Here is an 18,569-nt window from a genome sequence, read left to right on the forward strand (position 1 = left end):
TAATGTTTTATACTTTTCTACTGGACTTCATCAGCTTTAAAAAGATGTGTCTGTGGGGGTGCCTGGGTGGTTAAGTGTCTGACTTCGTCTTAGGTCATGATCTCCCAGTTCATGCGTTTGAACCCCGCGTCGGGGTCCTTGCTGACAGCTCAGAGCCTGGAGCCTGCTGCAAATTCTGTGCCTCCCCCTGCTTGCACTCTGTCTCTTCTTTCACTCTCAAAAATAAACAAACATTAAAAAAAAAAAAGAAAAAAAAGGATGTGTTTGTGATGGTCTAAACATTTGAGTCCTAAGGTCAAATCTCTGAAAGTCTGACTTTTGATAAAGATTTTGAAAAATATTTCAATCTAATTCTTTTACAACTCTCTTATCCAATTCTTCTCAGAAGAATGAGTTTCCCTCTTCATTTGCGATCCCAGTAATTCTCTAATTATATTGAATTTATGAACAACAACAACAACAACAACAAAGGTACCTAGGAGATTAAAGTCTTAAACAGCCTAACTGAACTCAAAAAACTCTAAATATTTAAAACACCTGAAGATCCATATTGTGAGGGACGCCAGTAAGTTTGGGCATGCTTTGTCTATAGATCTTTTCCTAAAACCATTATTAAACGATTGTGGGAATGCACTATACGGTGAATACTAGACCACATCCAGGTTCCGGAGAAGGGACACGTTACACTTACCGGTCTCACTTGCCTTTGCTCCACCACTGCTGCCCTTTCCCCAACTGCCCAGCTGTGCTTTAGGTACCAGCTGAATTTTCTCATCAATTGTGGGCTGTAATGTAAGTGACCACAAGCCAATTATAGGAAACATTCTAGAATGTTTGATCTTCTTTTTCCTTCAGTACAGTGAAAACCAACTTTAGCAACAAAACAGTGCTTGGAATGCTAATTTAAGAAGTATAAACTGGAGCCGTCCATATTCAAGTGGTGCTCCCTGTACAACCTGCTTGGAAACCAGCTTCCACAGAGTAGTTTAGAACCCCTGGTCTGGAGAATGCATTCAGATGGTGTGCCGTTTGACTAAATGTAAGCAGTTTCCAATCATTCCTCCTGTCCAGTAATGCCCAGTAATTTAAAAAAGAAGTAAAGGAATATACAAATTGTGTAGACTACAAAATTAACTCAATTTCTTCACATTATTGTCAGAAAACAGGTCAGAAGGCACAAAGATTTCACATTTTAGCAAAGCCAGATATAGGTGGGGGCTAAGGATGGAGAAGTGGAGTGGCAGCATTCAATACGGGGGGGGGGGGGGGGGGGGATAAGAAAAAAGCGAACATAGTATTAGATGGGAAGTTAATAACGATGTTGAGCTCTACAGGGAACACAACATTAGCACAAGTCGATAGAATTACAATGTAATACTAATAAGAAAACATATACCACAGTAAGGTACAATGTAGCTCTTTGTAACAGAAGTGTTAATACACTCTAACAGCACTGCCTAGCTCTATGACATGCTTTCACACAAATCTCTCCTAGTTAACAATGCATTTGTTGAATGGTTTTGAACATTTTCTACGATATTTAAGTACAGTACTTGTAGGATAACTGTCTGAATATACACAAAATTTATTAAAACAACAACTTAAAATCTTTCAAAATATTCAGGAAATAATGTTGTAGCTTATTATCAGCACTATTCTTTTTATAGTATCCATGCGTGGAAACAGTATTAGTATTTAAAAACACAAACACCGTTATTCAATATTGATATAATTTTCAAAGATGTTGGGGCTGACGCTGGAGGAATTCTCTAAACGTGTAAGATTTTGTCTAAAACCATCTCTCGTAAGAAGTGGATGGGAATCAAGCTGTATTCAGCGATGGAATTCCTGCCCTGAGACATAAACAACTAGAAGAATGTACCAGAATCTTAAGAGAATAGGATCCTAGCTAATTAAAATCAAAAGAGATCTAGACAGCAAATGTTCTATGCTGAAGCAATACTTTGACATGAAGACGCAAAAGACAGCCCATCTTCTTCCAATTTTCTCAAACTCTTTTTCTTTCTGTCAGTTATCTTCTTTCATTTGATGTTTTCATGTTAGCTTTAGATTGTCTTTGGTATCTTACCAGCAGGTTGCCAATTTTCAGAACTATGGAAAGTGTATTACACAAGGAAGGTTCAAATTAGACTTGTAAATGATTTATAAATCTACTGGGCTGTAGAAGTTTCCCCTTTTACAAAAGATAATGCCACTTCCTCTATGTTCTCCAAGTTCTTCACCCTACTTAGGGTGATCAACTTCTGCTGAAAACATCTGCCAGGAGAAACCCTTTCCTCTTACCACCCATGGATTCTCAAGGGAGAGGAAAGCAGAATGTATTAAATCTTTATCACAGGATGATTTCTAGCAGTGGGTCCTCTTGATTTATTTTAGGCCTTGAATATGGCAAACTGTTAATTCCTTTCAAGTTAGGCTTAAACAGGTAGATGCTTCTTCCCTAGAGCTAAGGATACATTGTATAAAAGATCATAAGGGACTACAGCTTCTGAAGTATCTTTATTATCATCTCTCTTATACTAAGCATCTGATAACTTTAGGAATTAAACTAGTCTCTTCCCCTTTAGTAAGCCCTCCAAGAAATAAAAAGGACTAACATCAGGACAAGTACGTAAGAATACACTGATAAATACTGTCATATAGCAAAGCATCTACTTTAAAAAAAACCACTCCCCCATAAACTCTGCAATGTAGTTATTTTATATAAGCAAGAAATAATTGAGAGTCCCATTCTCACGTCGATGTTAAGTTGCGTCATAAAGGTCATACTCACCTTAGTGATTTTAAGGAATTTTGAGGGGTCTAGTACCCGACTATTCTTGGCCCCCTGTACAGTGTTCCATCCACCTTCATCCACTCTCTGGACACCTGCAGGGAGAACAGGGTGAGTCAGTTTCCCACAAACTCAAGTCAGTTTGACAATGAAAGAGTGAGCAGTATTTTCAACTCAGCAGCTCCAATCAAAATCAAGGAAAAAGACAAAAGAAACTGTTAAAGCACTGCTGACAGTCTTTTTAATGCCTACAACATGAACATATCGGATAGAAATACTGTGGAACATGCCCCACCGAGAGGAAATTAACGGATAACGTGAATAGAGATTTGGTGATAGACAAAGGAGGGCCAGATCTAATGTTCATAGTTAACACTTCAGATGGAAATTATTTATTAGAAGGTTTATTTCACTTGATGGTGTTAAATGACACAGTATACTTGGGTCACCACCCCCACCCTCCAACCTATCAACTGCTCAGGCAGAAAACCCCGACTCCTGTTTCTCTCACACTCGGCACCCAATCTGTCTGTAAATCTTGTCAGTTCAACATATTCAGCATTTAGCTCTTCTTATTACTACCAACCCTACCACTTTGGTTTTCGCCAGCGACATTTCCTCGATTAGTATAAAACCGTCTTCACTAGCTTCACTGCTTTCACCCCCAACTGTTTGCATCATAGCGGCCAGCAAGAGCCAAATAAAGTACAAGTCAGGTCCTAACACTTCTCTGCTTAAAACACTTCTGTTACCTCTCTTCATCTCACTCAGATAAAATCCCAAATTACTCATAAATGGCCTCCAAGCTCTGATTAATCTGGACTCCTGCCTCTCAGGCCCCATCCTCCACTACTCTCTCCCTGTGCTCAAGCCACACTGGCCTCCTTGCTGATCCCTGAAAATGCTATTTCAAGGGCCTTTTACTTACAATTCCCTTTGCCTACAAACCTTCCCCCAGATGTGCCCACGGTTTCACTCCCTCATACTTGCTTCTGGTCTCTGCTCAAACACTAACCTTAGCAGGCTCCCAAACCACCCTATTTAGAATTACACCTCAGGTGCCTGAGGGGCTCAGCTGGTTAAGCATCCGTGGCTCAGGTCATGATCTCATGGTTCGTTGAGTTTGGGCCCCATGTCCGGCTCTGTGCTGACAGTGCACAGCCTGCTGTGGACCCTCTGTATCCCTCTCTCTCTGCCCCTCCCCCATTCACACGCTGTCAAAAATAAACATTTAAAAAAAAAAAATAAAATTGCACCTTTACCCACCAAGCCTGGCATCACCCGCTTTCCCCCTCTCTGCTTTATCTTTTTCTCTAGAAAAAGTGATCGGACAAAATTACATATTTTATTTGAGTATTTATTTTCTGTCTCTCGGGTATGATGTAAACTACACGAAGGAAGGGACTTTACTTTGTCTCTCCTGTTAAGCAATGGGCACTTATACGTGTTGAAAGAAAGACCACCCAACTGTCTACCTAAAAGCTTTTCTGATCCTCACATACTTGATTGTCTCTGTGCTATCTGATGTTACTGAGCATGAGCAAACTTGTTTCTTGTTTGTTTCTTATACCCTAGTGCTCCTTCCTTTGCAGTTGTTCTTTATCTGTCAATTTCCCAAGAGTCCTCTTCTTCCTTTGGTCCTCTGTAGACATCTTCCATGGACTGGGCTCTCTAGTTCAATAATAAATAAGAGTCATTACGTGAAAGGCACTGTGCTACGTACTAGGGTGAGGAAGGTGAGGAAGCATGGTGTCCCATGGAACTTAAAAGTATACTTTCTTTCCTGGAGGATTCATCTCTCATATGTTCAGTATGAGCCCTACGGTGTGTGCACCAGTTGCTAAGCTGAACCCTTGACACACAACACGTCTTGCCACCCTCACACAAATCCTAGCAACCACTATTAGATCCGTTTTACACATTAAGGGACTTGTGCAAGGTCATGCGGCCAGGATGTAGGGGAGCTGAAATGCAAACCCAGACAGTTGGCTCCAGAGTCTAGTAGGCTCTCGACCACAATACGACTACATCATCCAGCAACTTCCGGCTCACTGAACAGCAGACTGGACAGATAAGCATTCTTACTCGGATACCCTCCTGCCATCTCAAAATAAACACTGATCATTTCCCTTCTGAAAAAGGTTTCCTCTTCCATGTTCTTAAACTCAGTCAATGGATTTTCTACTTTCTCGGGTGTAAAATGTCTTCCATTTCACCTTTCATATTTTTTTCCTATTTCTTCCTTTTAATAATTATTATTACCAGGATTTCAGCAGGAGCGACATTTCTGAGTTCAGTGTTCCCCTTTGACTCCTCGTGTTAAAAGCAATAGATTTCTTTTATTTACGTACATCTAGCATGACATTACCCCTTTCTTCAAAACCTTACAATGGGACTTTAAGGTCAAAGATATCAGTTCTTAATCTGGCTCCATTCTTCCAGACAAACATTTCCCACTGATTCCGAACACTTAAATTTTGCTTCAGTCAGGTTTGTTTATGCCTCTTCACAATATATGTTTATTTTACTTTCATGACTAAGATTATTCCTTTCCTTCCCAAATATTTACCATCCACCAGGACCCAGTTCAAAGATGCCTTCCTCAAATAAAGATCTCTTCCAGCTTCCTATCTTTCTCCTCCTCCTCTGAATGTTAACAATCTTAATTGAGAATACATTTCATACTTGATAATATCTCCTACTTGCTTGACAAATGTGCCTGTTATTAGTTTGCCTTCCTGGATAAACCGTAAGCTTTCAGAGAAAAGAAACTACATCTTCCACTTTTTTTTATAGCCCTCACCAATACTGAGCACAGAGAAGATGCTCAAGAAAGTCCTGTTGATTACTGAAGTTAAAGTAGTCCAAGAAACCACGCTTTGTCCTGCATTCTTGGAGAAACTGCTTCACTTACCAATTACCACTCTATTGTTCAGTTTATTCTTTCTGATGTCACTTCAAACCTGAATACAGAATTCTTACACATCTGTCCCTCAGTCTCCCAAGTTTCCCTAACATCCCAGTGGACTCCACCCCTTACCTGTTCGTCTCTTCTCTTTGGTCATGAGCTGCTGGACCTTCCTTTGCTCTTCTTGTTCTTCTATTTTAGCCTCTTTGTGAATCTGTTCGATAGTCTTAGGCCCTTGATCTGCTCTTCGAGATACCCAGTTGCACTATAAAAGGAGAAAGTAACATTATCAACCAGAAAACAAAACATAAACGTAACAATTTTTTATACTTCTCACTGCTGGAAAAGTGTAAAATACATTTAAAAATCTGTACTACAACAGTTTTTCATCTGTTTTACAGACGGCATTGCGTGCAGTCTGAGATTAGATATAAAGAATTAAGTTTGTCTCAATAAACCTTGAACTACTGTATACTGAGTATTCCAAAAGCCAATGAATAAAAAGCTAGAGGGAAAGACTGGCCCAAATGTATTTTTTTAAAAATATTTTTAGATGTTTATTTATTTTTGAGAGAGAGAGAGAGAGAGAGAGAGAGAGAGAGAGAGAGAGAGAGAGAGAGAGGCTGATTGATTCAGAGTGTGAGCAGAGGAGGGGCAGAGAGAGAAGACACAGAATCTGAAGTAGGATCCAGGCTCTGAGCTGTCAAGCACAGAGCCTGATGCGGGGCTCAAGCTCACAGACCGGGAGATCATGACCTGAGCCAAAGTCGGATGCTTAACCGATTGAGCCACCCAGGCACCCCCCAAATGTATTTTTTAAAAAAATTTTTTTTTAACGTTTATTTATTTTTGAGACAGAGAGAGACAGAGCATGAACGCGGAGGGGCAGAGAGCGAGGGAGGCACAGAATCGGAAGCAGGCTCCAGGCTCTGAGCCATCAGCCCAGAGCCTGACGCGGGGCTCGAACTCGCGGACCGCGAGATCATGACCTGAGCTGAAGTCAAGACACTTAACCGACTGAGCCACCCAGGCGCCCCCCAAATGTATTTTTTAAAAATCATCTTGTGGGGCGCCTGGGTGGCTCATTTGGTTAAAGTGTCTGACTTTTTTTTTGGCTCAGGTCATAATCTCAGTTTCATGAATTCAAGGCCCATGTCAGGCTCTGTGCTGGCAGCACAAAGCCTGCTTGGGATTCTCATTCTCTCTCTCCCTCTCTTTCTCCCTCCCTCCCTGTCTCTCTCTGCCCCTCCCTGACTTGTGCTGTCTCTATCTCAAATTAATTAACTACAAAAAAATCATCTTGTATATTTGTAAAGAGGAACCAGAAGAGGAATCAAGAAAGCTCAGGACTCTCTGGCCTTGACTTAATCTGAATTATTGGTACTTAGTTCGTATCACATTCCATGGGGGTTCTAAATCAAAGATGACTAGCATTTTTCATCCTCCTATATCATAGTTCTGATATCCTACAAAAGTGCCATCTCTCTGGCCTTTGGTTATCCTATTTAGGACAAGTTGCTCCTTACAATTACACTTCTCCCTTTCCTTCCCACCATAATCCCGACAACTGATAGAAGTACAAGTAGTAGAAGGCACGGGTGAAGAAGTCTTTTATATTTATTTACATTTGTTTACATGTGCTAGAAGCGAGGATGGCAAATAGGCACAAAATTCTGATCAGCTCGTAGTGGCTTCAGTAATAAAAAGGATCGTGAGGTCACATTTAACCTTAGCAAGATAAAGAACCATCATCAATGCTATCTGGTCTGAGTACAGGGCAGGGAAGGGATAGGACCTGCATTCACATTCTCTAGTTTAGGGTCAGCTGCAGTATATTCCCTGCAGGAGTTAAAATAAGAAAGAGACAAAAGAGGTGGTAGTGGTAAACACTGCACCTGTTATGAGAAATGAGAAGTGGCAGGAGCACAAGGGGATACACAGGAAAAACAACAGAGAACAAACAGCAACATGTCCTATGAGCTGGGCACTTGACACGATCACCTCACTGAATCTGTACCACACATGTGCAATGGAGGCAACATCCCCATTTTAGAGAATAGAAATGTAAGGCTCAGGGAAATGAAATGGAATCATGTTGAAGGTGAGGACTCCTGAATATTTAGTAGCCTAAGACTAAATTTAATTGACCAGTTTGAATTCAGAGTAGCGGATTTAAAAATAGCAATGTGGTTTGATAATTAGCTTAGAGGGAAGAAATGTAACAAGCAGGTATATATGCTTCGTGTCCTTTCACACAGCTATGTCAGGGAAGTGTGTCAACTCAGGTTCTGGGAGCCTCTCCTGCAGCATTAAGTTTTTACCTATGTAAATACTAGGACACACTCTCCAACCCAATTCCTTAAAAGAGACTGGAGTAGCTGGCTTATATTTTCTTACTTACCAGCCTTAGGTCTATCACATCCTGAAGCATGAATCGAATCCTAGATGAGGTTTTTCTTTCTTTCACAATTTTCTCCATCTGATTAAAATACTGGTCCATACGTGGCTGCAAGGGGTAAAACCATTTAGTATTCCTGAGTGAGGAATTCAAGTGTAATTTTACCATACAGAATTTTTAAATGGCCTAAGGACACAACTTATAGACAAAAGGTAATGGGGTACAAATTTTAATTAAGCATCCAAAATAAAGGTTACACATTCTGAGCAGCTGGCTGTAGTCCTGTGACGGATTACAGGTAAACAGAATATAAATCGAAGCATTATACTGCAGGCAGCCCCTGAATCTTCTTTAAAAGAGAGAGGTGGCTGTAGCCTTTGCCCATTTCCAACCTTCTCTGCTGAGAAAGATAAGGACAAGGGCCATACATTAGGGATGACAGAACTTTAAGCTGGACGAACTGGATTGTTTATCATCTCTGAGCCACCAGACCTACCTCAGACTTCTTACCTCTGAACTTTATGTGAGTGAGAAATAAACCTCAATCTTGCATAAACCACTGATATTTGGGATTTCCTGTCACAAACAAACATAATCCCAGCTGCTTCAGAGGTTACAAAACATTTCTGACATTATTTATAGCAAACATTTCTAATTTTCCTACCCCTTATGTGGAAGGCACCATGTTAAGTTTGAACCATAATATTTTTAACGGTTTCTTTTATTATGGTTAGATAGCTTTGTTGCTGATTAGAGCATAAATGTTAGAAAACTACTAGTTCTGGGGCGCCTGGGTGGCTCAGTCAGTTAAGTGTCCAACCTCGGCTCAGGTCATGATCTCATGGTTCCTGAGTTTGAGCCACGCGTCAGGCTCACTGCTGTCAGCGCAGAGCCTGTTTCAGATCTTCTGTCCCCCTCTCTCTGTTCATCTCCTCCACTGGTTCTCTCTCTCTCTCTCTCAAAATAAACAAACTGAGAAAGAAAGAAAGAAAGAAAGAAAGAAAGAAAGAAAGAAAGAAAGAGGGAGGGAGGGAGGGAGGGAGGGAAGAAGGAAGGAAGGAAGGAAGGAAGGAAGGAAGGAAGGAAGGAAGGAAGAAAACTACTGGCTCGTCACCTCAGTAGCACCCTCCATCCCAGCCCAGCCCACAGCAGCTATTCTCCTCTTATTTCTGCCCACAATTTGTTATACAGAAAAATGGCCTGTGAAATGGTCATGCAGAAAATGGACAAGGGACAAATAATCTGAACAATTCCCAAACTGGCCTTCATCTAATCTGGGACCCTCTTCACTTCTGCCTGTGATGGAAAAGTGGTAAGGAGCTCGAAGGCCACACACTGACAGTGCGAAGGGCAAAAGGAGAAAAAACAGCAGTCCAGACCACTGGGCCAAGATGGAACACTTTTGTTGACAGTCCCAACCGAGGCCCCACTGGATGCTTCGGAGACTGTGGGCTTTTACCTTTGCTTTCTCAAAGTCCAGGTCTTTGCCTATGGTGGTGAGCAGGCGGCAGAGGCACTCTAGGGACTCCTCATCATGGTTCTTCAGCAGCTTCACCACACAGTCATGCATGATAGCTTCAGTCAGCATCTTGAGTTTAAAGAGCTCTCCAATAAACTTGATGTTACCAATGGATCTCCGCCGGGCTTTGTCCTTAGCTTCTTCTAGTTCGTCATGAAGCCTCGTCCTCTCCTCTGGCTGTTGTGTAAGGAATGACAATAGAAGCTTGGATGACAACTGTACGGCACAAGAGAGGACAGGAACACACACACTCTGACTCATGGTCTTATCCTTTGTGGGGTCAGGGATACCCTGTGAGAATCTGAAAGCAACTTTAGACCTGTTCTATTCCTCAGAAAACTAAACCACCCCCCAAAATTTGCATCCATTTCAGGAGATTTCTGGAACTCAGTGACCTCTCTGGGATCCGGGCTCTGAATTCCTGTCTGGGAAGGCTTAGTTGCTCAACCATGCAGCACGAAAAAGAATAAAGCGTTCCCCTGAACTTCAATTCTGTATCTCTACATGAAAAAAAGGCCATAAGGCATCTACTGACATAGCAGGGAAATGTAGCTGGTTTCATGAAAATTCTATTTGGTAACACTCAGAAGCATAAGCACACTGCTTTCCTGTGAAAATACTCACAGCACTGGCAGCCTCGAGTTCTTTCTGCTTCTTTTCAAAGACATCATCATCTGCTTTATCTTTTTCAAACTCTTTCTGGCAACGGTTCAGGAGCAGCTTCCGGAAATTCACTGTGTTACCAGGTTTGTCTGCCATGGGTACTTTCAGCTGCATCCATACAGGAAAATGCAAAAACATCAAGATTACTTAAGACATTCAATCATTTTCTCAAAATATCTATTTTATACAAAATAATGCTGACTGAACTACAGGAAAGCTTCTAAAAGAGGTACACGATTTAGCTTCAGTCAGTTTGTGTTTAATGGTAACATGTCTTAAATTTTATACAGAAAAGATATACATTCCTCTCATATAAGTGTACTGTACCTTTTATGGCTGGTTTGCCTCTAGTTGACTTTGATGTCCATGTAATATTGTAACAACTATGACTCCGCCCTTACCTAGACCTTTGTAACTCTACAGGGTTATTACTTTTGTTTTTCTATTACCACGGTAGTTAAGTTTAAAGGTTTAAAGGAACAAACAGAAATGACATAAAGCAGGGGACAATTTCATGGCTATAGGAAAACTGTTGTGGGTAGGGTCCTTATTCTGGAAAAAAAGCAGAAGAGGAGGACCACTTTAAGGATTTTTGAGATACCTCGTCTTCAGGGGAAAGTCATAACTGTGATGCTGGTACTTACCTGTACTATCAATACACTATGTTTACTGATTACTTTTTATGTGCCAAAAGAAAATACTAGTTTTCCAAAGGTTCAATCTAAAAAATGGCCACCTTAGAAACATTCTTTGACACACAGGAAGACCCAGACTGGACAGGGTAGAACCCTGGAGGCAGGATGTGTACAAGGTTTCCATGCAAGTCTCATAACTGCTTTCTAGTGACAGCAATAGCTGGTATCTTAAAGGTTATTTGTAACCAAACGCAGAGCCGTTCTTATAAGAAAGTGGACTGGTGCAATGACTGACTAAAATATACCATTTTATAGATGAAATGCCCCAGAGTGTCATTCTGAACAGCTACTGTGTAACATGGCAAAATGATTTTTCTGGAATCACAAAGTTGGTCCCAAAATTCTGAAATGCGTGGTCTTTGCCCTAAGTTTAATGGGAGAACCTGGTAAAAAACAGAACGTCCTGTATTTATACTCACAAACAAGTTACTGTTACCAACCACAATGGACTTGGGAGAGCTGCTGATTCAGGCTGAATGGCTAGAGAAACTTCTTGAGAACTGAGTACTATGATGCTATACTGGATCTGTGCTAGAACTGACGGACACTCTCCGAGAGATTCCCTATGACACATAAAAGACCATTTAACAGACCAGTTCTTCTTTTTAAGACTTTATTTTAAGGTAATCTCTATACCCGACGTAGGGCTCAAACTCACAAGCCCAAGATCAAGAGTCGCACACTCTACTGACTGAGTCAGCCAGGCACCCCAACAAGTCCGGTTCTAACCAACCAAGAGAGCAAGTGTTTCATTACACCTTCCCTGCCCCCCGCCAGCAGGAAATATTAACTCAGGAAGAGGGTAAGATCACCAAATTTTTTTTTTTGACACACATTAAAAAAAAAAAAAAAAAAAGTTAAGATGTCCTTAACTCCAAATTCAGGCCATAAAAATGCAAGTGACTACAGATCATTTCAGGCAGGCCTACTCAACAATTGCATGTGAAGGCAGGCATTTAATCAGCCTTCAAGAAAAGAAATGCTGGGGTGCCTGGGTGCCTCAAGCTGGTTAAGTGTCTGACTTCAGCTCAGGTCATGATTTCACGGACAGCTCAGAGCCTGGAGCCTGCTTTGGGTTCTGTGTCTCCCGCTCTCTCTGCCCTTCCCCCGCTCTGTCTCTGTTTTTGTCTCTCTCTCTCTCTCAAAAATAAAATAAACTTAAAAAAAAAAAAGACTAAGTTTAAAAACAAAAAAGAAAGAAAAGAAAAATGCTACATGAAAACAAAGGTTTTCCAAAGCAAAAACCAAAAGTGGACTCTATTTAGAATATACAACAATGCACTACGAAAGAGAACCAAAAAGCACATCCACAAGCAAGGTAGTATATAATAGAACAACAACATGATATCAGGTTCCAGAACAAACTAAAACTTTAAAAAATCAGCAGAAGAAAAAACCAGCAGGTATTTCCAACTTGCTGTTTTGTTGAAACACAGAAAACCAGCCAGATCTATCCAGCTTCTTGGGATGTTTACCAGCATCACCTATATTAATACTACAGGCATAACTGGTAAGACAAAAATCACCTGGGCCACAATCTATCAGCTCTAAAGAGAGGTTTCTTGTATTACAGATTGTACCATGCAGAAAATGAAGAGAATGTGGACAACAGTATGAAACTCTAAGCCACTGTCTCACGGTGAGAGGGACCAGAATGAAAATGAATCAAAAAGATTAAATAAATAAAACTTGTGACAGTTTGATTTCCAGGAAACAAGTAGAAATGGCAAAAGGCAAGGGAGAGCTTCCCTATACAAAAAGTGTAAAAAGCTAAACCTTTTAGGCCTTTTCCATAAGGAAGCCTATTCAAAGTTTTGGGTTAAAGAACAAAAGAGAGGGGAGCCTGGGTGGCTCAGTCAGTTAGGTGTCCGGCTCTTGATTTCGGCTCAGGTCATGATCTCACGGTTTGTGGGTTCTAGCCCTGTGTCTGATGGTGTGGAGCCTGCTTGGGATTCTCTCTTCCTCGCTCTCTCTCTGCCCCTCCCCTGCTCAGCCCCCCCCCCAACTTTAAAAAAAGGATCAGAAGATATATATACTTAAAAGCAATTCTTTTCTTAAAAATGTTTATGGGGGGGGGGGGGGGTGGGCAGGGGCAGAGAGAGAGGGAGAGAGAGGATCCCAAGCAGACTACGTGCTGACAAGCCTGACCCCACAAAGTAAGATCATGACCTGAGCCGAAATCAAGAGCCGGACACCTAACTGACTGAGCCACTCCTAAAGGCAATTCTTTTAACCCAAGTTTCAGTTTCATCCTCTAGAACAAGGGAAACACAATACCTGTGTCTAACCAGAGGACAGCTTTGAGCATCTAATGAAGTGGGTTTAGTGGAAGCACTATGTAAGTCACAGAGGATGGGATATTTGAAACACTGAACATTAAGCTTCAATCCTTTCCACTGCAAAGGAGGCATTCCAATGACTACAGATTGAGGGACATTATAAAATAGCTGTTGAAACAGGTACTTTGGAGACAGTCTTAACTCCAGCTCTGCCAGGTGACTTTGGCCAAGTTATTACTTAGCTTTACCAAACATCTATTTCTTTCTAAATGGGGATGATAACATCTTACTGGAAATTACATGAGGGCAGTTTAAGTAATGCAAATGATAGTGGCTGGCACATCATCAAGAGTCTAATGAACTAATATAGCTATATTTATACACTTGGAGCTACATTTCACAGTTTATGATTAAAAATTCAGGGTAATCTGAATTATAGTAATGCAGATATCAAAGAAAATATATAAACAAAGTTAGCTCACCAAGTAATTAGGGAGAAAACCACAAACAGCAAGAGAAATGACCATCTGCTATCCGCAAATGATGACAATGAGAGATTTCACATGTATAGGTCCTAAAAAGCATGATTATGCAGAAGTGTTTTAGACACGGTCAAATGAAGATACTGACACCAAACAATCAGTGGAATGAATGGCCACAGATCGGCAAGTACATTTATCTTCAAGCGGATGAATGCCTAGCTATACTACCCCCTGAAGACTTGTTTGGGAACATGCTTTTAATGTCCTCAGGGATGGTTATTAATAGGGTGGAAATATGGAAATAGGCTAACGAGAACATGTTCTCTGAGAATGGCTGGTGATGCATGGTAACTTTTTTTGTTCTTGAGATGATAAATTCAACAGGGTGATGACATTATTAGGTCAGCCTTGTTGTCTGCTGGACACTGACTGGTCAGAAGACCCAATGAAATTGTTTAGTTAGAATAGACAGGAAGAGTGAATGTCTCGGTCTGCTAGGGCTGCTATAATACCATAGAATGGGGGCTTAAACAACCTTTATTTCTCACAGTTCTGGAGTTTGGAAGACTAAGACTAACGTGCCAGTAGATTCAGTTCTTAGCGAATACCCTTTTCCTGGTTTACAGACGGCTGCTTTCTCATACATCCTCAAGGGGTGGAGACAGGAACCTCTAGTATCTCTTCCTCTCCCTATAAAGGCACTAATCTCACCATGGAGGCTCCACCCTTATGACCTCATCTACACCTAATTACCTTCCAAAGGCCCCACCTACTAGTACCATCAGACAGGGTGAGGAATTGAACATATGATCTAGGGGTGTGGGACACGAACAAACAGTCTTTAACAATAGACAAGGCAGACGTCTCCAAGTGTGATTATGGATAACAGCAAAAATCAAAGGTGATGTACAACAGTGAAAAAAAGATCTCTTTAGATAACTATCATTTTCATTAAGCAGTAGTCCATGATCAAAACTAAGATAATGTGTTTTAAATGAGTTGCTTAAGGAAGTTGCTCAGGGAGTAAGGGAGTCAGGGGGAATATTTCAGTAAGGCTGTTTGGTAAGCTAGAATACTGGAGAGCACCTAAGCTTTTCATGTTTACACAATAGTAAACTGCGTGTCATCTCATATTGGGAGGAGACCTGTCCACGTACCGGTCACCCGGCAATCTTGGTTATGAATGTTGCCAGCATCAGGTAGCCATTTTCGTCAAGCAACAGGACCTGTACTGCTGCTGATAGATTTGCTAGTGTTGAGGGGAGATACTTCTTATCCCTGAAAGGATCAAACTCCTTGAGAGTCAGCAATGGCTGCCAGCAGTGTGTTAATTACAGTAGTCAAATGGAAGACTAGAAAATGAAAGGACCTGGGGCGCCTGGGTGGCGCAGTCGGTTAAGCGTCCGACTTCAGCCAGGTCACGATCTCACGGTCCGTGAGTTCGAGCCCCGCGTCGGGCTCTGGGCTGATGGCTCAGAGCTTGGAGCCTGTTTCCGATTCTGTGTCTCCCTCTCTCTCTGCCCCTCCCCCGTTCATGCTCTGTCTCTCTCTGTCCCAAAAATAAATAAACGTTGAAAAAAAAAAAATTAAAAAAAAAAAAAGAAAATGAAAGGACCAGTCCCAGCAATGCTTACCATGGCCTAGGGGTCATTTTGCTCTAAAAGCATGTCCTGGTTTGAGGTAAAATATTTGAAATGACTAATGTAGTGGCACCACTATGTTAGCTCTAAAATGTGAAGGGAACAGTAACCAACCAATTGTCCCAACTATCACTCATGAGTCCACGGTGACATAGTATCCTCCATCAGTAGTTATCTCCTGACCTTAGTATATCACCTATTGAAACTGAACGAAATACATACTCCAAAAATACTACAAACAAATCTATCAAACTGTGTTGCTGGTTAGATACATCTGAAGAGGTATATAGCGGTGAGAGATGCCCAAAAGATTCAAAAGAGTTCTGAAAGGGCAAGTCATTTCTCCTCAACGTTTCTGTGAAGCATTTTTCATCTGTTATCAGGCGAGCTGCACGTCTCTCCTCCTCCAGTTGACTCTAGCCACTTGCTGTTGCCCACGGCTGACTTTTCATGTCTGTACTTCCAGGCATTATTTCTGATGAGATTTAAGTGTGTCTCCTTTATGCCCTTAGTGACTCTTCCTATACTCAATCCTGCCATTCTTTGCATGTCTTGCTTTAAAGCACTTGAGCAGTGGCAACATGAAACTTCTGCAAATGGCATAACAGGACACAGAATGCTCAAAAATCTGCCCTCAGTGCCTACCTTTATAGCTGAGGTATACATGCCTGCTGGAGCAAAGATAAAAAGTAAAAAAAGAAACAATACAGACGTTGGGCATATAATAAACTCAAGTTGTTATTCTTTCATTCATGCATTTACCCACTTATCCCCAACGTATGTCTGAGAGTCTATGATGTGGCCAGGAACCATTCTAGACACTGGGAATTTAGCAGTGAAAAAACAAAAAAAACAGCAACAAAAAACCCAGAAAAAGTACCTCTCCTTAGGAGTTTACATGCTAATGGGGTTTTTGAGATGTGGATTTGGTTTGAATTATGATTAAAAGAAAAACACAGGCATTTAAAATTACCAACAATCCAACTAAAATTTTTATTTAACTCCAGATTTAGATAGAGGATGTTTTCTCTTATCTACTCTTCCCCATTTGCCATTCTGAACGGTCCTCCTCCTAAAAGAAGTACTGAATTCTAGTTAAATGCTGTGCAGTTTGTAAAGGGAGTTCTGTGGGTCTCTCAGTCACTCCTGGTTGAGCTAGTGAAAGTAGCAGCAAACTCCACAGGCACCGCTTCCTATCTCTTACGATGCCCTTACGCCTGATGTGCCAGAGGTTTCACTTAATACAGCTGTGAGGAGCAGGCAGCTGTGTACATGTATAAATGTGTCTGTGGAAATAATAAAGGTGGCATTTACAGAGTAACTTGGGAAAATCAAAACTATTACATCAATTTCCTCTGTAAATCTAAAGAATTTCTGGCTTAAAAGCCTATCCTTTAGGGCATCATGGAAAACTGACACAACAGAACTGCCTTCTCTAGCCCTCACCTACATAAGTACTACAAAGTCACATTTTACATGGAGGTGTGTGATCCATGTAAATGACATGGAGGCCGAAAAAAGGTTTAAAAACTGCTCAAAACTGAGAACAAGTATTCTCTTAAATCTTAAAATCTCAAAAATCTGGGCCAGGTTTCCCAACCTTGGCCCTCATGACATTGAGGATAGGATAATTCTTTGTTGTGAGGGCTGTCTTGTGCACTGTAAGATGGTTAGGCATGCTGAGCCTTTGCCTACTAAGATGCCAGCAGCCATAACCAAAAACGTCTCTAGGTATTGTCCAACGTCCCCTGAAGAACAAAACCACCCCTGGTTGAGGACCACTGATCTAGTCCATTGTTTAAGATTCTACCATTTAATACTCAAAACCTTTAGAAGAATAAAAGCCCTACTTAGGCAATTTCCTAACTTTCAGAGGAATTAGTGAAGAGGGATGACAGAATGGTTGTGAAGATCAAATGAGTCAGACATAACAGGTTAGCATATTCCGCAAAAAAAAAAAAATACTGCTATTATTCCCACTACTCCACACTCTTACTACTCATGGCTATACTGTATGACTGGGTAGATAACCATAACCAGATTCTATTATTTGGAATGACCAACACTGATGATCCAGGACAAGTGCCATAGGTCTACACGTTTCTTACAATCATGAGTCAGGCAAAAGACTTTGCAATTTAACCTGTCTTGATAATACACACTGACAGTGATAATTGAGGTACTTAAATAACTCAATGGGTACAGTGGACAGAAAGAGAGCACCTCCCCTAGATGAAAGTTTAATTTTTTATTCACTGTCTTCAGTTTCTCTTATTCCATTGGGAGGTGTCATTTCTCAAACTAATGATTATCATGAAAACAAGTAACAAACCCAAAATAGTGCCCGTGGTCAAGAAAGTCTGGAAAATATTCCATGGAGTAGACCCTTCTTCTTTAATTTCACAAGAAACATCAGAATAGTAAATGGAAAGACATTTGCTTAAATTGGCCTTAGTGAGACATATTAACATTTTGATTTTGGACAACATTGGCCCAAAGACATGCCATCTTAAAAAAATAATTGGCTAAGGGGTGCCTGGGTGGCTCAGTCAGTTGAGCATCTGACTTCGGCTCAGGTAATGATATTGCAGTCTGTAAGTTCGAGCCCCGTGTCGGGCTGTTGTGCTGACAGCACAGAGCCTGGAGCCTGCTTCAGATTCTGTGGCTCCCTCTCTCTCTGCCCCTCCCCAGTTCATGCTCTGTCTCTCTCTGTCAAAAATAAACAAACATTAAAAAAAATAATTGGCTAAACTCCATTTCATTCCTTACAGCATATAAAATAATATGGTGCACATTTAAGTATTTATCACCCAACTTTGTTAAATCTTAGTATTTTTCCATATTTGCTTTAGATCTTTTATTTATTTTTTTTAATCAAAGCCTTTTATTTTTCAGACAGAGAGAGACAGAGCATGAGCTAGGAAGGAGCAGAAGACAGAGGGAGACACAGAATCCGAAGCAGGCTCCAGGCCCTGAGCTGTCAGCACAGAGCCTGACGTGGGGCTCAAACACACGAACTGCGAGAGATCATGACCTAAGCCGAAGTTGGACGCCCAACCGGCTGAGCCACCCCGGCGCCCCTAGATCTTTTACTTTTTAAGAAACATTGGAGTAAAGCTCTAGGGCACACAGAATTTTATTATTTTGCTCTATCACTTCTTTTTATTTTGTGTTTAACGATTTAAGTTTCA

General features: G+C 41.0%; 1 protein-coding gene across 43 annotated transcripts in view; it reads right to left on the reverse strand.

The window, feature by feature from the left end:
• The window catches only part of EIF4G3 (eukaryotic translation initiation factor 4 gamma 3), a 315,852-nt gene that overhangs the window by 38,490 nt on the left and 258,793 nt on the right, over positions 1–18,569 (reverse strand). For 30 of the 43 annotated variants that reach the window (XM_086715926.1, XM_086715923.1, XM_086715919.1 and 27 more), the window contains 6 exons: positions 10,244–10,390; positions 9,560–9,835; positions 8,104–8,208; positions 5,835–5,967; positions 2,795–2,889; positions 692–785 (listed from right to left, as the gene is read on the reverse strand). In XM_086715926.1, the coding sequence (XP_086572052.1) occupies positions 692–785; positions 2,795–2,889; positions 5,835–5,967; positions 8,104–8,208; positions 9,560–9,835; positions 10,244–10,390 (850 nt within the window). The remainder of the gene's footprint in view (positions 1–691; positions 786–2,794; positions 2,890–5,834; positions 5,968–8,103; positions 8,209–9,559; positions 9,836–10,243; positions 10,391–18,569) is intronic. The other 13 variants (XM_086715928.1, XM_086715927.1, XM_086715929.1 and 10 more) reach the window with 1 other exon arrangement.

This window comes from Puma concolor, chromosome C1 (assembly GCF_028749965.1).
Source record: "Puma concolor isolate L17-30 chromosome C1, mPumCon1.1.hap2, whole genome shotgun sequence".
NCBI lineage: Eukaryota > Metazoa > Chordata > Mammalia > Carnivora > Felidae > Puma > Puma concolor.